Source organism: Gymnoscopelus microlampas (genome assembly GCF_963454915.1).
Source record: "Gymnoscopelus microlampas genome assembly, chromosome: 10".
Lineage (NCBI taxonomy): Eukaryota > Metazoa > Chordata > Actinopteri > Myctophiformes > Myctophidae > Gymnoscopelus > Gymnoscopelus microlampas.
The window spans coordinates 49,235,862-49,261,765 of NC_139947.1; the positions used below are offsets into that span (position 1 = coordinate 49,235,862).

The 25,904-nt window shown below is 43.1% G+C and overlaps 1 protein-coding gene across 1 annotated transcript in view; it reads left to right on the plus strand.

Moving 5' to 3' along the window:
* LOC311054402 (uncharacterized protein) overlaps nt 1-25,904 on the plus strand; it is a 55,832-nt gene that overhangs the window by 11,010 nt on the left and 18,918 nt on the right. Inside the window, exons 2-4 of the mRNA XM_084070345.1 lie at nt 9,980-10,545; nt 11,389-11,805; nt 12,965-13,300. Of these exons, the coding sequence (XP_083926471.1) occupies nt 10,086-10,545; nt 11,389-11,805; nt 12,965-13,300 (1,213 nt within the window). The 5' untranslated portion in view covers nt 9,980-10,085. The remainder of the gene's footprint in view (nt 1-9,979; nt 10,546-11,388; nt 11,806-12,964; nt 13,301-25,904) is intronic.

The window sequence follows — 25,904 nt, forward strand, 5'->3', positions numbered from 1 at the left end:
CACACCCGCACACATGCGTCCACACACCTGCACACACATGTTCATATTCTGTTGTTTACTCATGGCTGCTTTTTTTTCTTTCTCTTTCATTCTCCAGATCAGGCCCCATAGCCAGCGTTGCCACCTCTGCATATTATAAGCGACTTTGGGCTTGTTTTTCCGTAAAGTTGCTTGTAAATTATTGGCAGTTGCAGTGGTTCTCAAACATTTTCATGTCAAGGACGTATTTGTTCGCGGACCCCCATCTGAAAATATTTTGGGCCAGGGACCCCAGTACCAGATTTGAGTTGTTAAAATGTTTCAAAAATATAAAAAAATATTTATATTTAAGATTAATATAAGATTATTTATGAAAATAGCAGATCTACAAGCTTCGCGACGTGTTGTGAGCTTGTAGATCTGCTATTTTCAAATAGCCGCCAGCGCATATAGGTTTAAAGTGCTCATGTGGCAGTCCTCTGTTGGGCTTGTTTTCATACACCTGGTTGCTTCTGGTTGGTTCTCTTGCAAAACCTGGCAACACTGCCCATAGCATCTATGACTCAGCCTCTCGCCCCCACATACCTACACTAGATAATCCTGACTTATAGTATTAATTTAAATGTTGTTGTGTAAGTCAATGGTTCCCAGACTGCGGGTCGGGACCCCCAGTTTTGATTGTTGGGGGTCCTCAGATGATTAATTAGCTTAATGTGCAACATTGTTTTCTCACTCATCAGTAAACAAACCAAAGTGTATACATTACAGGGTATATCTGCACATTTAGTGACAATTTAAGGACTTTTAAGACCTTTTTAATAGCTCTAAAATGAAAGAAATAAGCTAATAATAATAGCATTACTATACATCAAAAGTAATCAACAGACCATACTATAAAGAATGGTCAAACATTGGCCAAATTGTCAAATGTTACCTAAGAAAGAGTAAATTGTTTTGAAAATAGCCGATCTACAGTACAAGCTGTAGTTTGGCTATTTTCACAATATTTATCTGTGGAACCGAGTCAAACTAAATGTAATGCCTCAACTCTGGGTGGGGGGTCCTCAGTTCAAATATGATTATTTTGGGGGATCACGACCTGAAAAGTGTGGGAACCCTTTGTGTAAGTGATACATATATTTTAAGTGTTAAATAGCTTTATATTCTGATAGTAATCATTGCTATAGAATGAGTGTTAGGGACTCCCTAACAAATGAGCAGCAATAAGGATGAGAGTAACAAATGTTTGCTTATATATATATATATATATTAGGGATGCACCGATATCTCGACCGCATAACGGTATTGGCCGATATGTGCCACTATCGATCAACATCGGTATTGGCAAAACTTCTGGTTAAAGTTACATGTTGTGTTCTGCAGATTCTGAACAGTTATTTCCTGTAATGAAGATGTATTTGTTTCCCTTGCACAAAAGGGAGAAACAATAACACCAAAAACTAAATAAACAAACATCGGTATCGGACAAGAATTTCCATATTGGTGCATCCCTAAAAAATATTTATATTTAAAAAAATGCCAGATTTGCTATCTGCTATTTTTGAACAGCCAAAGAAATCTAAAATGAAAAAATAGATGATTAAACTAGCATGGTTTGACAGTGTAGTATCTGAGCTCTTGTCTACACCCTCTGCGTTGAGCACGGCTCGCCCCACAACTTCTCCTTTCCCTGGCATGGTTCCCTCGTCTTTCCCCCCCCCTCTCCCTAACACTGTACCCTCCACTGTCATTATTAATCATATCAGCCCCCTCCTCTCTCTCTCTCTGCCCCTGGCATCTCCACGGAGCAGAACTCCCTCTCTCTCTCTTTATCTCTGTGTTCTTGCAACCCTTGTCTGTCTGCCGTACGCTTTATCTCTCCATTTTAACGGTGCTATAGGAGGGCCAACAGGCCCCCCGGCCGAGTGAGAGAGAGAGAGAACATAACGTTTTGTCAAAACAACAGCAACACCTTAACCGATTCAATCCGGGAACGCATCTGTGTCACTTTAGGTTTCTTTGGCTATTCTAAAAAAAATAGCAGATCTACAAGCTCATAGCGCGGCACCGAGTGCCGCGCTATGAGCTTGTGGATCTGCTATTTTTGAAAAGAAATCGTGAAAATGGGTGCAAATCTTTGCTTCTGCATAAGTCGCTTTGGATAAAAGCGTCTGCTAAATGACCGTAATGTAATGTAATGTAATGTCTCTGGAACCAAATCATTTTTGGGTGGTCCTTGACATGAAAAAGTTAAAAAAAACTTTTTTTTAGTTTACTTGGTCTGCTCTTTTTCCCTCTACACCTATACCTCTTTGCCAAAAATAGCCGATCTACAAGGCTTGTAGATCTGCTATTTTTGGCTAAAGTTCTCCTCAGAAAAGGGATGCTAGGTTTCGAGTGGTTATGGTAAAAAGAAAAATCATAGCACATAAAGATTTGGCGGACCCCCTGTAGTAACTCTGAGGACCCCCTAGGGGTCCCGGACCCCCTGTTGAAGACCCCTGCTGTTTTTTTCTTTTTTTCAAAAGGGCACTTCTGGTCAAGAGGGCAAAGGGCAGGTGCTCTAGCACCACCTTTTTGTTTTTAACTGTTGGGATTTAGAAGATATTTTGTAGAATTCCCAGAAGCAAAGATTTGAGTTAAAAATGTTCGCTTTTAAAAAACATATATATTCAAAGATGTGCACACATTTTCACGATTTTTCTAAAAATAGCCAAAGAAGTCTATTCGGAATCCATTGGGATTGAATGGGTTAAAACGATGGGAAGGGAGAAAAAGAAAAAATATGGAGATGGATGTGGCCGGGAGGCTCTGAGTGAGACTGATGGAGGAGTCAGGGAGGGAAAATAAACACTGAGAGCTACTGTGAGTGGGTGGAGAGATGGAGACGTAGCTGTGTTGTAGCGCCGCTAGCTAGCGTAGCATACCATACAGTATATGTCTCCAAAGGACAAGTTGCAGCTGCTCTGCTGCTATTGTATAGCCAGGGATGTAAAGTAACTAGGTACATTTACTCAAGTACTGTACTTAAGTACAGTTTTGAGGTATTTCTACTTTACTGGAGTATTTCCAATTTTCTGTACTTTTAGTTAGTCCAGCTGCATCTCGGAACCAAATATTGTACTTTCACTCCACTACGATTATTTGAAAACTTAAAGTTACTAGTTACTTTGTAGATTTTGATTATTATTACAAAACATACATTAACCACCTCAGCCCTATGTACATTTCGGCCATTTGAAAATAGCCGATCTACAAGCTCACATCGACGCATTTTGAGCTTGTAGATCTGCTATCTTCAAAAGATTTTTATAGATTTCAAAACATGTGAAATGGGACATTCTGCATAATGGGTATTTTTATACTCTTGGTACTTTCAGTACATTTTGATACCAATACTTTGTACTTTTACTCAAGTTCATTTTTAATTCCGGACTTTTACTTGTAACAGAGCATTTCTAAATTGCAGTATTGATACTTTTACTTAAGTGAAATATGTGAGTACTTTTTTTTCCACCACTGTGTAATACAGGGCTGTGTGCTTGGATAGAAGCGGGGAACTTTAAAGATAAGATGGTAGATACAGTGAGAAGGCTTTCATTCAGTGGAGATCTGCACCAGTTACTGTAAGGTTCTCAGACTTCCAGCAAGGTGCCCACCCACTACACACACACACACACACACACACACACACACACACACACACACACACACACACACACACACACACACACACTCTTTCCATATACATATAACACTCACTGCATGCAAAGAACACCACCTCACATGTGTTCATGAGCGTTAAACACACATACGCACACGCTCCATCACGCCACTCAGTCCCAGATGTAAACGCTGCGGCACGTGTTGACCAGAGAATGAGGATGGTGTGGATGTATGTATGTATGTATGTATGTATGTATGTATGTATGTATGTATGTATGTATGTATGTATGTATGTGTGTGTGTGTGTGTGTGTGTGTGTGTGTGTGTGTGTGTGTGTGTGTGTGTGTGTGTGTGTGTGTGTGTGTGTGTGTGTGTGTGTGTGTGTGTGTGTGTGTGTGTGTGTGTGTGTGTGTGTGTGTGTGTGTGTGTGTGTGTGTGTGTGTGTGTGTGTGTGTGTGTGTGTGTGTTACTATACTTGTGAGGACCAAACGTCCCCATGCACTAGTAGAATATGAGAAATAGATGTTGTGAGGACCGTTGTCTTGGTCCTCACAAGAGAATTTGTAATTTTATGGTTGAAAAAGGATTTTTACAGATACGTTTACAATTAGAAAAAGATGCACGTTGGGGTTAGGTTTAGGATTAGACCTTTAGAGGGGTTGAGGTTAGATTTTACCCTATTTTATACTTAGTTGTGCGGCGATGTCAAACACCGGAAAATAGCCGATCTACAAGCTCACAACGTGTCGCAGCGCGACACGTTGTGAGCTTGTAGATCTGCTGTTTTTCGGCTTTAGACTTGTGGTAAAATATGTCCCAAAAAAACAAATCAATTATAAAATCGTCTTCTTAAAATGTTGATGTCCTCACAAGTATAGTAATACAATCGTGTGTGTGTGTGTGTGTGTGTGTGTGTGTGTGTGTGTATGTATGTATGGATGTATGTATACTGTATGTATGGATGGATGTATGGATGTACGTATGGATGGGTGTGTGGATGGATGAATGTATGGATGGATGAATGAATGGGGCCCAGGTGAGTCACTACGTAGGCTACAGCAGAAGAATGAATTCTCCCAAAGGGGATGAAATTTCACTGTTGTTTTTTCTGTGCTCCATTTCCTGTTAGACTCACGGTGGAGTTTCTCTCTGTGTGTGTGTGTGCGTGTGCGTGTGCGTGTGTTGGGATGGGGTGGGGTGGGGGCGGTATATATGCCCCCCAGGGGTATCTATCTTGCTCCTACTGTGAGTCACACACAGACAGAAACCAAAGTGTGGGCAGGGGATTTTTTTCTTTTTTTTCTCTGAGTCACGATATGAGCTTGTTAAGGAGGTGGGGGTGTTCTTTTATATGTGTTGTGGTATGTATGTACGACTGTAAGGCGCTCGTTCTCAACCAGGGATCCGTGAGAGGGTTTGAAAATGGGTGATGTCGTCCTTTAAGCTCTATTACATTTTTTGGGTATATTCGAAAAAATGCCAATCTAACGCGCTGTGAGATTGGTCACTTTTTTGAAAAGTTTCGACAAATCCTAGCTCATGGGGGTCCTTGGCACACAATTATTTTCAGATGGGGGTCCGTGGCCAAACGTATATCAGTTTTTGGGGGACCTTGACATGAAAATGTTTGAGAACCACAGCTGTATTGTGTTATTGAGTAGATGGGACTTGACAGCTGTTTCTGTTGGATGACTTACACTAGGGTCAGGGTGCTGTAATCCTCCTCCAGAGGTAGGCTGCTGTGTGTGTGTGTGTGTGTGTGTGTGTGTGTGTGTGTGTGTGTGTGTGTGTGTGTGTGTGTGTGTGTGTGTGTGTGTGTGTGTGTGTGTGTGTGTGTGTGTGTGTGTGTGTGTGTGTGTGTGTGTGTGTGTGTGTGTGTGTGTGTGTGAGTCAATGTTACAGCTGTCAATCCCGTGATGATGTGATGCAGAAGACATCTTGGAGGAACATGAATAGATACATAATGTCTGCTTCTTGGAATCAACCAAGAGATGAACACGTTTAACCCATGAAGACCTGCGGCCCATTCTACAGATGCCTTCTAAATACAGTAGTTCTCACACTTTTTCGTGCCACAAGGACCACCAAAATGATATGTATTAGGCCGCGGACCCCCCCCCCCCCCCCATCTGAAAATGTTTTGTGCCAGGGACCCCCTTAAGAGACACTTTGAAGAATTTTCGAAAACCGTGTAACCTGTGTCAAAAATAGCAGATATACAACTCACAGCGTGGCACGGCTATTTTTGAGAACTCTAAACCACTGTTCTAAATCCTGAGAGGTTTCTGAAAAACGTATGTTGCTATGTATGTAGCTACAATAATACATTTCTAAACCCAAAACCCCCCAAAAAAAACTGCCACTGTGTGGGACTAAACACAAAAACAACATATCAATGTCACTAACAAGACACGCCACAACGTGCAGAATTACTACGCGCAGTCTGTAGGTCACTTCATACTGCTCAGCACACATCTGCCCCCTCGCAGCATAATTAATTGCGGCCAACACAAACTCACAACATTACAGTCGGCCATGTTGTTCCTTAGCGTCATCGCCGACCACCGCCCAACGAGACCCAAGTGAGGTCAGACAACACACTCCATATTTGGGCATAGCTCCATTGGGAACATCTCCTATTATGGCTTTATATATTATAGAGACCAACAAACACAAAGCACCGCGCAGCGGATAGGGGGGAGGGGCGCGCAGCGCCCCGACCCTCTAGTGTAGCTACAATCTAAAATGCTTTAATGGATTTGAATGGATTCAGGCCGTTTTTTGCGTTTTCCCAGCTGAAAATGCAAGGCGCTATAACGCTCATCCAAATGTTATGTTATGCGGGTTCGATTTGAAAAATATAATACAAATCATAATAATAAATGAACGTGGCATGTTGTGAGCTTGTCAATCTACTAATTTTGATATTTTTGAGTTCAAAAGGAAAATGGACATTTTTTAAAGATTTTGACTTTTTTATTGTCCCATAACAAGGTTAATGTAGTCAATATCCTTTTCTTTTTTTATTAAATTGTTATTGATATTATCAAACATAAATATCAGACCTATCTACATTTTCCTTGTAGATACATTTATCTACAAGGAAATGCATGTACTTAATTCAGCTTGACCATAATTATCTCCCCCACCGGACATACTGTACAAATGAATGAGCAGAGAGGGGATATCAAAAGCAGAGGCATGTTTTTATCCCCCATTCCCCCTCAGCAAACCCAACCCTGGATGTGGGTATGCTTCTTGGAACTCTTTAAAGTCAGGAGGGTGAGGAGGTACATGTTATGGAAGGGAAGAGGAGTTGAATGAATACAGCCATCTGCCTCCATGAGTGAAACCATCTGGTTCTCTCTCTCTGCTGCTGCTGCACAGCCTTTCTGCCATGCATGGTCAGTTTGGACGCTCTCTGGGTTACGCAACATATAGGCTAAAGTCTGGTGTGTGTGTGTGTGTGTGTGTGTGTGTGTGTGTGTGTGTGTGTGTGTGTGTGTGTCATACTCTGTAACCGTACACCACACCGCCACACCCTGCGTCTGGTGGTGGTGGTGGTGGTGTCCAGTGATGGAAGAAGTACTCTCACATGTTTTACTCAAGTAAAAAGTATCAATACCGCAATGTAGATTGCACTCTGTTACACGTAGAAGTCCCGTATTCAAAAATGTACTTGAGTAAAAGTACAAAAGTATCAGCATCAAAATATACTTAAAGTACCAAGAGTAAAACGTTCTCATTGTGCAGAATGTCCCATTTCACAAGTTCCAAAATGTGTTAAAAACTCTTTACAGCTGATCGACAAGCTCGATGCGACGCATTGTGAGCTTGTAGATCTGTTATTTTCAAATGGCCGAGTTATGTGTGGTTAGTGTGTATTGTAATAATAATCAAAATCTACAAAGTAACTAGTATTCATATAATTGTAAGTGGAGTAAAAGTACAATATTTTCCCTCTGTAGTGGGGTAGAAGTAAAAGTATTTAAAATGGTAAATTCTGAATGAAGTAAAAAATACCTGAGTACATGTACTTAGTTACTTTATACCGCCGGTGGTGTCGTGCTGCAAGGAGGAAGGACCTTGGGGTGTTTGAGTTGACCCTGTCCTCTGAGTCAGCATTACAGCCCACGGCTCAAATAAACACCGTCTCCATTTAGACACTGTCACTGATTATCTCCACCAGGCCCGAAGGGCCGGGAGGCAGTGTTGATTTTGTCGACTAAAACTATGACGAAAAATGTTAGTCGACTACCTACCTCACTGACAAATACTAAATTAAAACTAAATAAAAACTGAGCTATGATGACTAAATATAATGACAATTTTAGTCATTTAGTCAACAAATAAAAACTAGACTAAAATGTTAGTGAGGGACGAGTGGAGAAGAGATCCAGTAGAACTAAAAGACAAGTCATTTTAATGTTTGGTTGCGCTCGGGTGTTGCGCTCTGAAAATAGCAGATCTACAAGCTCGTTGTGGGCTTGTAGATCTGCTGTTTTCAGCATGCAACCAAGTGTAAAATCAGCCATTACGACGCCATCAAGGCACCGCCACAATGCAATTTAGTCGACTAAATCAACTGTAGATTTTAGTCGACTATAATCTTATGATATTTAGTCTAAAACTGTCTAGTTAGACTAAAACTAGACAAAAGCTAAAACATTTCAGATGACTAAAATATGACTAAAACTAAATGGAATTTTATTCAAAAGACTATGACTAAAACTAAATCAAACATTTCTGTCAAAATCAACACTGCCGGGAGGGAGGCGGAGATGTTTTTAGCCTTTGTCCGTGTTGTTTACATATTGTCACCATCGGGTAGAAACCTTGTATTCCCAAAACCGTTACTTTTCGGGAAATGGAAAAAATATCCGATTTTGTTATTTAGTCAAAAGCTCTTGTTAATATGTTTCATTGGTTCAATATTTATAAAACTCAGTGAGACCACTTTCAACATGGCGTTATTTTTGGGCATGTCATTATGTTTCTCTAAAATTGTCCAAATTTGTTACAATAGTGAAAATAACAGATCTACAATCTCACAACATGTCACAATGTGATGTGTTGTGAGCCTGTAGATCGGCTATTTTCACTACTTTGTGTGTCACTGTCATACAGTACAAATATTTTAAAAATCTGAAATATGGATATGAGATTGGGAGGTCAGGGTTCAATCCCCTGGCCCCTGGGTCATTACCAAAGACCATAAAATGGGACCCAGTGCCTCCCTGCTTGACTCTCAGCAGCATCAAGGGTTGGATTGGGGGGTAAGTCCTTGTGACATGCTAGCGTCATCATGTCCAGAGGGTGGACTCATGCTGCAGAAACAGGAGATAGTATCCTGCATGTGCTGCAGCACATGGCTCGGGAACCGTTGGTTCCAAAGGCTACTTACGCACTGTTAATGTAGAATCCATCTGAATTAACCCATTAACACCTGAGATACCATTCTACAAATGCCTTCTAAATCCTAACAGTTTTCTGAAACACTTTTCTGAAACTCTTTTCTGAAACACTTTTCTAGAAACAGTGGTGATCAAACTTTTTCATGTCAAGGACCCAAAAAATTATATGAATTTGGCTGCAGACCACCATCTCAAAATATTTTGTTCCAGGGACCCCCCAGGAGCAAAGATTTGAGTTAAAAATGTTTGCTTTAACACAAATTTGCACACATTTTCACAATTAAAAAAAAATAGCAGACCGTGCTATGTGCTTGTAGATCTACTATTTTTGAATAGCGAAAGTATAAAATAATGGTTAAAGTGGTTACACAGATGCGTTCCCGGTTTTAATGGGTTAATATTTATCCATGTGACCAGAGGATTACTCCTGTGGGTTACATAAGATGTGCATATATATTGTCACCATGCTGCATTCAGGTTGCTGTTCTCGTGCTTGTTTTGCCCAAAAACAGAGTTTATCAGTGGCGTTTGCGGGGAATTTTGAGGGGCAGGTGCTCAAGTAAAAAAAAAGGGCACCTTGCGTGTTTGCCAAAAAGTTGCCAAAAATAGCAGATCTACAAGCTCACAACGCCTCGCAGCGCTCCTCAGAAAAGGGATGCTAGGTTTCGAGTGGTTATGGTAAAAAGAAAAATCATATCACATAAAGATTTGGCGGACCCCCTGTAGTAACTCTGAGGACCCCCTGTTGAAGACCCCTGCTGTAAACTGAAAAAAAAAAAAAACTTTTTTCAAAAGGGCACTTCTGGTCAAGAGGGCAAAGGGCAGGTGCTCTAGCACCACCTAGAGTCTATCTGTGCACGTCCCTGGAGTTTATAGTTTCACTGATCTGACAAGAATGTGTGTCTGTTCTCCATCAACAGAGGACCGCTGGGAAGGGAAGATGGTTTGACGGCGGCACGCCACGGACCGACCTGACCGACCGACCGAGGGACCCCTTTATCGCCCCGCCCCCCTCAGAGGAAGAACATGGCCGCCCTGTCCATCCTCTTCCTCACTCCCCTCCTTTCCTCCCTCCTCCCTTCGTCCGCCCAGGTGATCGTCAGCACCTCCTCCAAACCTCCCCTTCTTCTTCTTCTTCCGCCCACCAGTTACACTCCTTATCCCGCCGGAGGCGACGACGGGACGGTCCGGGAGGACAGACTCGCCGCCGACCGAGACGGCACAAACGAGGTTCCGCAGGAGCCCAGGACGGCCCTGTCCCACGTGCGGTCCACCGCCTCTGTTCTATCCACCCTCTCCACCCGGAACCTCGGCGGCGGTGGTGGCGGTGGGGGGCCGCTTCTAACCCAGCCCACCGCCTCTAAGCCCAGGAGCGACACGGCGGGCCTGGCGTTCAGCAGGGCTACGTCACCTCGGCCCGCCGTCACCAGCACCACGCCCTCCAGCACCACGCCCTCCAGCGGTGTAACTGACCCCGCTGCCGCAGGTGAGCCCCGTTATATTTGTTACGCAATCACCTTAACGCAATTTGTATTTGATCTATAATTGCAATTACGTTGGCATAATCGTTAGAATTGTTTCCATTTGTCTGTATAAACAGCAGGATGAAATGGTCAGAAATGTCATATTTGCATTATTACTCTATGTGTACAAAATCTATAATATTAACTAGATTTTCAGGCCGATATGTTGCCTTCAAATCTAGTCCTATATTACACTGAGTTATGGCCATTTGAACACTGCAGTAACACTGCTGTAGTGTAGTGTCCCATAAGTGTGCAATAGATTTAGTTTTTGGGTGTGACTATTCTTATGCTAGACCCCTGGGAACGTCGAATTGGAACAACGGTGAACCTGTGGCCCCCCTTATGGCCCCCTCGGGGCCCCTGGGAGGCACACATGGCCCCTAGTGTGGCTATTCTCATGGCAGACCCTTGAACAGTGTTGGTGCAGATTGGAGCAAGTCCGGGTGTTACATTTGTGGGGACCACTGTCGGTCCCCACCCCCCCTAGGCCAGTGATTCTCAACCTTTTCAGGCCATGATGACCCCCCAAAATAATCATGTTTGAACTGGGGACCCCCCAAAATAATCATATTTGAACTGGGGACCCCCCAAAATAATCATATTTGAACTTGGGACCCCCCACCCTCACAAGCACTTGCTGCTGAGGCATTCAATTTAGTTCACTCGGTTCCACCATGTGACGCATTGTGAGCTTTTAGATCAGCGTCGATCAGGGGTCCTTTGACCTGCAAAAATGTCTAAGACCCCTGTTTTAAACATAACGTCTAATAAAAATCTAATGAAACATCAAATCTAACCCGCAGCAGGTGGCGATCCAGTGACGGCAGCACCGGGCGGCTCCGAGGACAGAGGACCGCTCCCACAGAAAGAGGAGGGGGGGGAAGGCTCAGGAAGTGATCCGGTTCCAACGGTGATGCGTGCGGAGCCGGGCGGATCACCCGATCCTCCTCCTCGGGAGGAGGAGGAGACGCTTGGCACGGAAATGGCTCGGTTTCAGCCACAGGCACAGCCTGCTCCGTCCGAGGGCCCCTCATTAAAAATGGCTGAAGCCCAGACACCTACTGCACTGAGTCTGACGGTGAAGCCAAGCCCGTCTGCCCTTACAAGAGACGGCACGACAACCTACACTCCGTCACCGCCGCCGCCACCACCTGAAACCAAAGCTACGTTTAACCCCGCGGCGGCTACACAGACGACAGCACAGGCGGGAGTATTAACAGGTTAGAAATGTGCGATGAATCCATTAGGACCGGGAACGCATCTGTGACATTTTAAGATTTCTTTGGCTATTACATTTTGGGGTTCTTGACATGGACAAGTTGGAGCACCATACTGTTAGGATTTAGAAAACATTTAGAAAACAAGGACACCAGGGGTCCTTGGGGGAGGGGTTCCAGGGGGCCATTTATATGTTGACTATTAAAAAAATAGCAGATCTACGAGCTCACAGCACGTCACTTCGTGCTGCACCGCGAGCTTGTACATCTGCTATTTTTGAACATTAAAAAAAAAAAGTCTTAAAAGAATTGGACATTTTCTTTACATTATTTTGAAATGTATTAACACAAATCATCTCTTCTGGGGGTCCCTGGCACAAAAGCTTTTCAGATGGGGGTCCGCGGGCCAAATACATCAATCTGGGGGTCCTTGACATGAAAAGTTTGAAAACCCCCATGGTACAGCCGGATAAACACATGAAACTGGAAGTGAAAAACTGGAACAATATAAAATTGTAGTGGATAAATGGGTGATACTCTCTCCTGGTGGTGACCAACCTGAAAACCTATTTTCTTTTACTAAAGAGCTGGAGAGACGAGGAGATCGACCCCGTTACTGAATGAACACTCTATAGCAAGAATACTATCAGAATATACTGTAGCTTGTATGGATTCATGAGGTCGATTATGCCATAATCATATGGCTTCCATCCAGTGTTGTATTGTACGTTTACTCAAGAACTGAGTTAAATTTTGGGATACTATTACTTTACTGGAGTATTTCCAATGTTCAGTACTTTTACTTCAACTCCACTACATCTCAGAGGCACATATTGTACTTTTACTCCACTATAATTATTGGAGAACTTTAGTTACTAGTTACTTTGTAGATTTTTAACCACTTCAGCCCTATATAGACTATTTTCAAATTATTGTATACATTTTGAAAACATGAAATGGAAGTTTTGTGCATAATGTGTACTTTTACTTTTGGTACTTAAAGTACAATTTTGATACCAATATTTTTGTACTTTTACTCAAGTACATTTTGAATTCTGGTCTTTTACTTGTAACGGAGAATTTGTACATTGCAGTATTGATACTTTTACTTCAGTAAAACATTTGAGTACTTTTTACACCACTGCTTCCATCTCTTTTGCAGGTGAACTTACAGCGAACACTCGCGCCACGGACACAACTACTCCGAGGCAGGAATCCACCACTAGCACAGTAGAACCCAGCACCACCACCAGCAGCACCACCCCCACCTCCTCTGAGGAGAAAACTTCAGTCACCTCACCCAATCACAGCGACCCAAAGCCCAATACAACCACAACCACCACACGGGGAGCAACGACCACACCTGCAACCTACGTTAACATTACGTTACAGCCCACTGCTGTGAGGACGTCCCCCGGAACAACCCAGCAACCCGCAAACGCAACGCAACCAGGAGGAACTACGACGACGACAACAGCCGCACAGTCAGCTAAGACGGGTAAGAAAGGAGGGTTCTGGGTGTTGTAGTTAATGTGATCTGTTCGCACAGTCAGCTAAGACGGGTAAGAAAGGAGGGTTCTGGGTGTTGTAGTTTAACCAAGGCCCAGCATCCGCCCTTTGAAATTGAATCTATATAGGAAGTGACATTTATTTAGCTATTCAAAGCTTGTAGATCTGCTTTTTTTTATCGTGAAAGTTTGTGCAAATCTTTGAATATATATTTATTTATATATTTTTTCAGCAAACATTTGTAACTAAAATATTTGCTTCTGGTTCATCAGTGGTTCTCAAACTTCATGTCAAGGACCCCCAAAATGATATGTATTTGCCCGCAGACCCCCATCTCAAAATATTTAGTCCCATGCAGCAAAGATTTTAGTTACAAATATTGTAATGTTGTATCTGCACAACTTCACGATTTTTCAAAAAATAGCAGATCTACAAGCTCATAGCACCATTTTTGAATAGCCCAAAGAAATCTTAAAATGAAACAGATGCTTTCCCGGTCTTAATGGATTAATAAGAAAAACAACAACAAGAAAAACAATGGTTCCATTGACTAGCTTTGGAGTTTCCTCTGTCCTGTGATCATTCAGAAAGGAATTATTTGCGCAGCTGGAATGTATATTTTTCTTACTGGAAAAAGCTCAAAGGTAGGAAAACCATGAGACGGCGTGGGCGAGGGGTCAGACGGTGGTTGGAGGGAGGGATCAGAGGTGGAAGAAGTACTCAGATTTATTTTATTAAGTGAAAGCAGCAATACCACAAGTAGAAATACTCTGTTCCAAGTAAAAAAGGCCTGTATTCCAAATTTTACTTCAGTAAAAGTACAAAAGTATTGTCATGAAAATATACTTATAGGACCAATGTTAAAGTACTAATTATGAATGTCACATTCCTTATTTAAATTTTTTTTTTCTAAATTTCTCTTTTTTTTTTAAAGAATAGTCGATCTACAAGCTCACAGCACGTTGTGAGCTTCAGTAGATCGTCTGTTTTCAAATAGCTGAAGTATGAAATAGGTATTAAAAGGGTTAATAATATATATTGTAATTATAATCCAAAGTTCTAGTAACGAAAGCTGTCAAATAATTGTAGTGGAGTAAAACGTACGTTCAAAATTATCCTTAAAGGGATAGTTCACCCGCACGTTTTTTTGCGGGTGACTAATTCTATGTATTAGTCACCCCATGGAGACTTGAATTCATGGATATTTTTTTGTTTTTGTCGCAGCCCACTATCTTATCAATAAAGGCAGAGAAAGCCCCAAAAATATCTTTTAAAAAAAAAGATTGGAGCAAATCCGGGTGTTACATTTGTGACGTCCAATAATTTGATGACCAGGTAGACAGCGGTTCCGGTAGGAGACACAAAGGAGACTCTTTGTGTCTCCTACCGGAACCGCTGCCGGTCATCAAATTAATGGCTTGGGAATGCATTTTTGGGGCGAACTATTCCTTTAAGTGCAGTACTTGAGTAAAGCAGTGTTAATGACTAAGATTTTGATATTTAGTCGACTAAGACTAGACTAAGACTAAACAATTTCAGATGACTAAAATAGGACTAAAACTAAATGTTGTGTTATTCAAAAGACTAAGACTAAGATTGAATCAGAATTTGCTGTCAACATTAACACAGGAGTAAAGGGACTTATAGTTACTTTCCACCAACCACTGGATTTGACTGAGGAGAAGATCAAGCATGGGCAGAACGAAGGGTTTGGGGGAAATGGTCAGTGGTGTAAAGTAACTAAGTACATGTACTCAAGTACTGTACATAATTACAATTTTGAGGTATGTTTACTTCACTGGAGTATTTCCAATTTTCAATACTTTTACTTCTACTCCACTACATCTCAGAGACAAATATTGTACTTTTACTCCACTACAATTATTTGAAAACTTTAGTTACTAGTTACTTTGCAGAGAATGTGCACAGAGAGAGAGTAGAGTAGAGCATAATGACAACCAGATGGAACAAATGGAGAACGGGAGGGAGAGAGGGAGGGAGGGGTGCTGCGGTAATGTAGACAGAAAAGGAAAAGTATGACACATTGGGGCACACGACGCACCTCAAGTCTCCAGTGATTCTCCAACTTTTTTTTTTACATTTCAAGGATGAAACCCCCACTTTGATATGCATTGCACCCAGTGCTTCCTAAACTGGGGGTCGGTTCGGGCCCCCCCAAATTAATATTTTTTTTGTGGGGGGTGGTCCCCAGATGATTAGCTTAATGTGCAACATTGTTTTCTCACTGAAACATTAAACAAACCAACATACAGTATAAGTGTATAACAGGGTATCTGCACATTTCTTTAAACTCACAATTTAAGGACTTTTAAGACCTTTTTATCTTTTAAGAAATATTACGTAAGAAAGAGGCAAACGTTGTGAAAATTTGCCGATCTACAAGCTCACAACGCCTCGCAGTGCGAGGTATTGTGAGCTTGTAGATCGGCAAATTTTCACAATGTTTATCTGTGGAACCGAGTCAAACTAAATGAAATGCCTACAATTCCAAGTGCTTGTCAGGGTGGGCCCCCAGTTCAAATATGATTATTTTTGGGGGTCACGGCCTGAAAAGTTTAGGAACCCTTGCATTAGACCACCACGATACCATGTTTAATCTCTGGGACCTTGTGAAATCTCTGGGACCTTGTTAGTTTAACTCTGAGATTTACAGACCCTGTTAAGGTCCATTTGGACCCCTTGTGCGGTCCCCCAGACCGCGCGTTGAGAGCCAGTCTCTTAGACACCACGAGGACCATCTCAATTACTTTTACAGACAGGCCCTGTGTCACGTCCTCTTGTCCCAAGTGTTACAGCTCTACAACTCTAAAAGCTGGATTTATGACCAATCCGCCACGAGACGGTGCCGCTTGCCAAGCGGACATGATTCTACAAGCTAACTTGGCTTGTAGAATCAGAGTCTTTTTGGCAAAGCGACGCCCATCCTAATACGGAGTGGAAGGCCGCCTGTTAGTCGACTCATATGACATCATGATGTGTGTTTGTTAACCGGGCTGGTTTTGGCCCGAGTGTTTCGGTATGTTTGACAACAGTGTTGGGCTTGGGCAGTAACTATTTACTTACTACTACTGTTATCTACTATTAAGAATCAAGAAGGTTTATTTGTCACCACTCATAGAAGTACAAGAAGCCAAATGCATTGTTTTTTACTGTACTACAACAACAATGACAATAGTAAAAAAAAAAATAATAATAACATAATATAAGACTATAATAAAAAAATATATACACATTCATACATTTAATTGCGCAATGAGCCATATAAATGTGGAATGGCATAGTCATGTAGCTGTAGAAAAACTCATATACTGTATGTTATAGCCGACACTTAGCAGCATTAGTAGTAAGCATTTTTATGAAGTAATATATTACAGTAAGATTATTACGTCAAATCGATATAGATACCGATATCGCAATACAAGTTTCCAGTAAGGTTTACCTTACACCTGTTATACAGCAACTGTGATTCTGGGTGCAGATGCAGAATTCTAATAAACACTTCATTCTTATTACCTGTTTTAACAGGCCTTCTGATGCACATGTTAGTTCAAACAACTTAAACTACACTTTAACTAGTGTATATAACTTGTTGAGCTTTTTGAAAGCTTTTCCAGAAAACACCTGATGGAATCTGTAGCCCTCATCATCATACACAGCTTTTTTCAGCTTCACATTCAAACAAATCAACATATATTTATTCTATGATTTTTATCCCACGATTTTGTAACCCATTTTTTCACCCAGTGCCAATTGTAATCATGGGCGCTACTCTCCCTCTGCCAGCCTAGGGAGAGCCCAGAACTGTGGGAAATGTCAACAGCTTGGTCCAGGCTTTCTTTTTGAGCAAAACGTGAAGGAAAATAAAAGCCTGGAGATCGAGGCTACTTATCACCTGACAGGGGGGAGTTTCCCCGGTAGGACGTAGCGCGTGGAAGGAACACGTTATTCCAACCACTTCCTTTCCCCTCCATCAGGCGGCCCGGCTGACCAGGGGGAGGCAGTATAGAGACCATTGTGAGGAGACACGGGGAGAACATGCAAACTCCACACAGAAAGGCCATATTCAAACATAAACATTATAAAATCAAATAACGGCAAAAATGTTCACATCGGTTCGATACCGATGGTGCATTTTTAAAGGCCGATATTGTCGATGCCGATATGATGACCGGATGAATCGTGCATCCCTACTAGTAACTTAATCATCATCACCTTTATTTATACGCGGGAGTACATTTGAGGGGCAAAGCCCTCATTTCCAATGCAGCCGAGGTAATAACACGCTCGCCGAGTAAGTTTGGCCGACGCTGCTTGAGAAGAATGTGTGTCTTGTAACTTGAAATGAGATCTTTATGAGTTGTTCCTGGCCACGTGTGGTACATCTGAAGCCGTCTATGGTTTCTGCACACGTACGTACACGCACGTGTGTGTGTGTGTGTCAAAGAGTGAAAGCCAGAGGAGGGTCGGGACAGGGTATAGTATATTTAAGTGCATCCAGCTGTGAAACGTGATCGGCACATCTGGGACGCGACTGCGTCTCGCTGTGCTGTGAGACTGGACTTGGAAGAGAAGGAAGTGGATTGTAATATGTAGTCTACACGTGTGTGTGTGTTGCCTGTACTTTATTGGCCTACTGTGCGTGTGTGAACGGTAACACGGGCCAACGTGTGTGTGTGTGTGTGTGTGTGATATAGTGTAGGGAGGGAGTAAATATGAGGTGGGTGAGAATGCCAGGAAGTGTATTATATTTTAGCTGGATTTATGCTTCGTTGCGCGCCCGGGGTTGGGCCCCCGGAAATAGCCGATCTACAAGCCCACAAAGCGTCACGTTGTGACGCTTTGTGAGCTTGTAGATCGTCCATTTCCGGGGGGCCGACACCACCGTACAACCAGAGAAGCTATAGGTTGGAGTGAGCCATCGATCCTCTGGCTGTGAGGAGACAGTTTTAGGAGCTTCTTCTTCTTCTTCGAGGTGATTTAAGGGCCCGACGGGCTCCAAGTGGCGGCGGACCTAAACGTTCTCTATCAGGCGTTTTACTACTGATGATTTTGTTCCACTATCCATCACCTTAATGTATGCGCGTGCTGGCTTATGTGTGCGTAGAGCAAAGAAATTATCCCTATACAGAGACCTGTGAAACAGCGTGAATGGAGCCCCCTCCCTCCAAACTGGCGTTGTTTTCCCCCCCCTGAACTATTAGACAATATGTAAAAATGTTGTTGTTTTGGTATTATCTTTCTAAAGTCTAAATCTATGTTCTTGCTGTTCTACATGCAGCCAACCAGTTGAAGAAATCACAGAATGAGGCTCCCGCACTCTGGCCATAATACCGACAGCAAGCCTCTCCGACCTCACTTATACTTACAAGGCTACTTATAAAATAGAGCTTATTTGGTTAATGGAAGTATTGTTATAAAAGTGACTTCAAATCACTGCAGTGGAGTAAAAAGTAGCATGCAAGACCGCAACAAACTTGCTCTCCCAAAATGTAACTAAGCATATAGGCTACTGTGTATCAACCAAAGTCTGCAAATCGTTTTGACTGCGCACATCCCCGGGTTTGGACTAGTTCTAAATTAATGAAGGCTCTGCTCCTGCTTCTGGTCAAACAGAGTCAGGGTGCTGATATTGTGCATGTTGGGCTCACTGGAAACACTCCGCTACACCAGTGGATCTCAAAGTGTGGTCCCTGTGTCCAAATGGCCCCTTACGGGTGTGTAACTCTGAGAGTGTACAAATGGAACCAAATGAACCCATAAGGGTCCATTTGGTTCCATTTGTACACTCTCAGAGTTATGGGGGTCCTTGAAATTAAAAAAATGTTTGAGAACCCCTGTGCTACACTAAATGGACCAGAGCCTTCATCTTTCTACACAAATTCAGCCGCGACACCCATGGAGAGCAGAGTCAGCGTTGTGGAGGGTCTCACAGCGTTGTGGAGGGTCTCACAGCACGCACGTGCTCCAACTGACTCCACACTTTGCACAAATATTGCTCAGTGTTGTTCTGGCTATTGGGATCGGTGCTTTCCGCGCCGTTAATGTACTTACGATGTACAGTTTGTATGAAACTCCATTATTGCGCAACAATTTTGTGTGTGTGTGTCTCACACAGACACACACAGCAACACGCACAGAGAGAGAGAGAGAGAGAGAGAGAGAGAGAGAGAGAGAGAGAGAGAGAGAGAGAGAGAGAGAGAGAGAGAGAGAGACAGTTCTCACGGCAGTAAGTCAATACAGGCTGTTTTCCAAACAGACTGTATAAAGGCATACGATCTGCCTTTTCAGAGAGATCGTATAGATCGCGACACAGCGAGTGCACATTCTATGAGTTGCAGTTCTATACCTTAATTTATACTTCTGTAGTACGGCGGTGTCATTCGCCAAAAAGATCAGATCTACAAGCTAACAACGCGTCGCGACTCGGCGTGTTGTTAGCTTGAAGATCTGTTCTTTTTGCTCATACATGCTTCCACCGGTCCCTCCCATTTTAGTAATCTCCTCTTGCAGCGCAGCGCAGTACCAAGCACTCTCTAGACAGACAGACACAAAGAGGAGTTGTTCCCTAGTAAATAATTCGACATCGGCCTATGGAACTGGTTCGGAAATTGAAAAGCAGACACGGTGCAAACTAAGCTAATTTGCCAAGTTTGCAACAACAATGTTACAACGTCATTCGACTTTAGTACTGTTTAAACGCGGCCCGTGGGTGAAACAGCAACCCCCCCCCCCCTCCCCACATTAACAGTGCAACAACATACCAGCAGACACAGCTGTAGCACACAGCCTAACGGCATTTGAGAAAGCAAGTAGCCTAAGCGCCGGAAAGAGGCAAGATGCGTTTGTATGGTAAATAAAACCGATGAAAATTAGGGTTTCATCAGTGTGTTCAAAATAGTTGCTCAGCAGTAGTCATAAAGTTACAATAAACTACTCACTCGCAAATATATTTCCAACACGGCCATACACAACAGCCTACACTGAATGTCACATGATAGAACAGCAGCAGCGAACGCGCTGCCTGCCGAACACGCTGTCTGCCATGTAGCCGATCACGCTGTCTGCCGTGTAGCCGAACCCGCTGTCTGCCGTGTAGCGTGTGGGGGGATTCAATTTTCCATATTAGGAGATCAACAGTCATCGGCTTCCTTGATTGGCCTACCCAGCTGATCGGCTTTGTGGATTGGCCAGGCTGTGCATGACATTATGTGCCACTGAACCAATATAAGCAATAACGCGGACATTGTTGTCGTTCAGAGCCGGTCATTACGAAGCCGACCTGTTCTACGGTGTGAGAGATGTTGATCTGGGCGGTGAATGGAGCCTATTATTATTATTATGCTGCCGTTGCAGTGGAGCACAAGATTTACGCCTTCGGGAGGGTCTGTGACGGTCGAGTTTCGGTTGACGTGGACGTTTTCAACACAGTGTCTTCACGCTGGATGAATTTTCCCCCAGTGACCCCTGGAAGAGGAGAACCTCGCCTTGACGCTCCCTCCGTTCTTGTCGGCGTCGGCTACACAGCTGTGCTGATAGCAGATACCATCTACATCTGTGGAGGACGGTCTTACTGCAACGTGCTTTATGCATTTGATATCGACACCCACAGCTGGTTCAAACCCAGGGTGTCTGGGAATGTTCCAGAGGGCAGGATCTACCACTCAGCCTGTGTCTTGGGGAAGGTCATGTACATCTATGGAGGAGTAACCAACACTACATTCACTAATGACATCCACAAGTTGGACACCACCACAATGGTCTGGGCTTTAATTAACACCAGTGGCACTCCGCCACATGAAAGATTATGTCATTCTGCCACCATCATCGGGACAAAGATGTTTACATTTGGGGGCTGCAGAGAGGGAACCGGAAGTGGGACATACTACAGCAACATCAGAGTGTTTGACACAGAGACCAACTGCTGGCTGAACACACCTTCTGCACGACTTCCAGGAGGACGCTACAATCACTACACTCATACAGTCTTTGCCTACAATGGAGAGCTGTACATATTTGGTGCCCATGGTGACCAGACCTTCAATGATCTGTGGAAATTCAATCCAGAGACCTTCTCCTTGAAGAGGGTTGAGCCTCAGGGCTCAACCTTCTTCTGTGGCCAGTGGCCAATGTATGGCATGTGCTGTTGCATGGTGGGAGACCGTGTCATCCTCAACACACCCAGTGACATGTACATCTTAGACTTGAGTCCTACTTTGAAGACGTTATGCAAGCTAGCAGTTATTCAGTACGATCTGGAGCAGTCTGAACTCCCACACGACATCAGGTGGGAACTGGCTGCCATGACTACCAACAGCAACAGAAAAATAAAATTGCGATTGATAAACAAGACCAGGAGACCTGGTTCTGCCAGACCCAGACTTCACATGACGTGTCAGCCTGTGTCTATGCCCATGTATGGACGAAAGGGGGACAGACTTTAATGGCTGGGGCCTAAGGACAAAGTGACCAAAACCTGTTTTTTGCCCATGTATGGAGAAAACAGGTACAAAACATGCCCATGTATGGACGAAAGGGTCACAGACTTTTATGGCTGGGGCCTAAGGACAAAGGGGGTATGCCCATGTATGGAGAAAACAGGTACAAAGCCTCATGTAAGCCAGACCCCCTGGGTCCGGCAAAAAGATATATACAGTATATATAACTACCGCCATCATTCAGGATCTTGCATCTAATCATCATCATCATTATACTACAAGCCATCAATGTCCTGAGAATTTTTTCTGCATACAGAATCTCTGTCCGGGGCATAACTCATAACCCTGGGAAATGTGAATAGGACAAGTCATGTGGTTGCTTTTGGGTGCCTATGTCTACAGGTGATCTGTTTGGCTATGAACCATATGGAGTGTGGTCGCTTGTGTCTTATGTGACTGGCTATGTTTTTTTGTTTTTTTTTTAACTACTGATGGTGTTGATGAAATGTGGAACTGGAGGAACCCCCCCGTTGGCTATTCAAAAACAGCACATATACTTGTACATCTGCTATTTTTGAACATTTTAGAAAAAAATCTTGAGAGGGTTGTGAAAAATGTTGAATCATTTTTTTATAACAAATCTTCTCTTCTGAGCGTCCCTGGCACAAAACATTTTCAGATGGGGAGTCCGCGGCCAAAATACGTATCAGTTTGGGGGGTCCTTGGCACACAAGATGTTTGAGAACTAACTGCTCTAACCATTCAGCTACGGCCCCCCCCCCCCCGGAACACCCTCTGCTCTATGGACTCCAGATGAGTGAAATCAATGGTGGCGTCTGAGAACGTTAATCCATGAGTTATTGTGGTCATTTGGGGGATGCAGCGAGGTTTTAGAATGTTTCTGCTGTTTCTGCTCCTGCAGCCTCTTGTGTTATCTTAGTAGTAGAGCGGCTCCCAGGTGATTAGCATGCTTCTGGCTGTTTCCTGGATATTATACTGTAGGCTATGTGGGTGGGATGCAAACAGGCCTTTCCCACCGGATCCTAGTAAAGCATGTGAGAGAGAGCCACGTGGTCAGTAGCCTGGTAAACCCTCCCTCCGGAAATCTCATTTCCATTTGATTTCAAGAGTGAGTCACTGACACTGTGTGTCACTGCCCGCCCCGGCCGGTTCTCTGAATTTTTATTTTTAAATAGGCTCTGTCATGATTAATTGACCACATATATGAAGTTTAACAACTAAATTCTATCCAAACGATATCTTATAAGTAAATTCCGTGCCTCAAAATATACGTTTGAGAGCTTTTTGAAGTAAAAAAAACAGCGAAGAAAATAGCGGACAGAAAAGATGGCTGCCGTTCGTGTTTTGTCGGCTGTATTCAGGCTGCACTCGGTGCCATTCGGGCTCACTCGAACTCGCCACCTGATTGGCCAACTGTCGCTGTCAATCACAGAACGATGTGCGACGACGCTGATAGGCTCGTCAGTTTGGCGTACACAGCCAATATTGCAGAATGGGCGTTCATGCCAGACTCACTCCTGAAATCAAATGGAAATGAGATTTCCGGAGGGAGGGTTTACCAGGCTACGTGGTCAGTGGCGTCCCCAGGAATTACATTTAGGGCAGACGAGATTTTTTTTTTCACAATGTGAGCTTTGTACATCTGCTATTCTGCTAGGGAGTACAAATTTTGTACATGGACTAAAACCACCAATAGGGCCCCAAAGGCACCGCTTCCTTCACACAGGGTGTGATTTTTTTTTAACACAAATCTCTTCTTGGGGTCTCTGGCACAAAATATCTTCAGATGGGGGTCCGTGGCCAAATACATATCAATTTGTGTGTCTTTGTGTGTATACAGTACATGCATCTGTGTGCTTGTGTACCAACCATGTAATCTGCACATAATGTACCTGTCTGGAGAGAACAACAGAGTTGTTGGAAGCAAATTGAACCCTAGCATCCCTATTCTGGGAGGAACATTTGCCAAAAACAGCAGATTTTACTTTCAGCAAAGAGATTTGGTGTGTAGAGGGGAAAAATCACACCCAGTGTGAAGTGGGCGGTGTGTGGTCATCACAACATGACTCACTTTAAAAAAACGATACATTTTAAAGTCCATACTGCTATTCATAGGGCTGCACATGTGTCATGTGTTTCGCTAGCCAATCACAGTCCTGAATTTGCAAAGTCAGCCAATCACATTACAGTTAGTGGTGATGACACTAGCTGTAATGTGATTGGCTGACTTTGCAAAAGTATCAATTTGCATTAACAATGGAAGGGTTAGGGGGTATACAATTCTTTTGGTCGGTGTCCAAAACTCACTTATAGGGGGCGGCTACACCGCCCCAAAAAAGGAGGGGACATAGTATGGAGCTCAGGGGGACTCCGGCCCGCGAAGTATAGAGTGGGCCTATAGCAAACTATTTCATGTCAAGGACCCCCAAAATGATATGCATTTGGCCGCAGACCATCTGAAATTGTTTCGTGCCATGCATGGACCCCCTGAAGCAAAGATTTGTGTTAAAATGTTTGCTTTTAATATTCAAAGTTCAAATAAATCTTCATGATTTTTCAAAAATAGCAGATCTGCAAGCTCATAGTGCGGCACGAAGTGACGTGCCAAAGAGCTTGTAGATCTACTACTTTTGAACAGCCAAAGTATAAAATAATATGGTTAAAGTGGTTAAAATGGATTGTGATGCTATATTCACAAATGTAGGTCTCCCTGGGACCCCACTTTGAGAACTAATGGTATAGAGTACAGGCCAGGGTTTTAAATGGTTAAATCTGGCGCTCCCATCTCAATGGTAGGATATACTGCCCTGCCAAGGTAAAGTGCAGTAACTACGTTTTTGGACACGCCGACTTATTTGTGTATCCCAAAGGTCAAATTAGCCTTTGTGATTTTGGGGGATAAACAATTACCTCAAGAACAGATGCAAAATTAGTGTAATATCACTTATATGCCGATATCTCATTTGGCTGACCAGTTGAATCACTTTTAAACCCATTTTTCAGTGTTTTTTTTTCGTAGTTACTGCACTTTACCTTGGCAGGGCAGTATAGGTGTCTTGTGTAAGAGGTAACGTATAGAACATGTACTCACCTGGGAGATACTGGGAGACTAGCAGGAAGAGAAAGAGAGGATGGGTGGAGAGTTAAAGAGGTGCAGTAAGGGATTTTTGCGTGCATGTGTGTGCGTGCGTGCAAAATAACTCTATTCTGATAGTTATCATTAGTAATCATTGCTACAGTATAGAGTGTCTGTTCAGTAACAGGGGTCACTCACTGAACAGACACATTTGTAACACTATTCAATAGGCTCTATGCACAGCAGCCATATTGGAAAGAAATTGTACCTCTTCTTACCTCCTTCACAGGTGTTACCAATAATACTAATTAAGGCTCTGTTCCATTCTGGTCAAACAGGGGCAGGGTGCTGATATTGTGCATGTTGGCCCACTAGAAACACTAGTGGGTCTCAAACTGTGGTCCAGGGACCCTCATGGTTCCTTGAGGGGGTGTAACTCTGAGAGTGTACAAATTAAGGGTCCATTTGGTTCCATTTGTACACTCTCAGAGTTATGGGGGTCCTTGAAATTAAAAAGTTTGAGAACCACTGTGCTACACTAAATGGAACAGAGCCTTCATTAGTATCATTGGTAAAACCTGTGAAGGAAGCACGGAAGGGGCCCAATTTCTGTCCAATATGGCTGCTGTGCATAGAGCCTATAGAAACTGATGAATGGTACTCTCTCCTGATTGGCTGAAATTGGCACCAGCAAATGTATTTTCTGCTGACCAAAGAGCTGGAGAGACGGTGGAGACCCCTATTTCTGAATTCTGATTACTGTCAGAATATAGCTTTAAACTTAACAAAAAATAAATACATTGTTTTAACAAAAATAATATCACGACACTTACACACCTTTACAGCAAACAAGATAAATACAGCAAATACTTTAATTGAGAATGTACAGAATAGCTGATTGTGACCTTGAGAATGTTGAATTATGTCTACACCCAGAACCATGAGTTTTCATCACGCACGTGGGTCTTATGGTCCACTACTTCCCTCTAGTGGCCTTTGAATGTAATGAAAATAAGTGCCACAGAAAAGTGGTGAGTCCT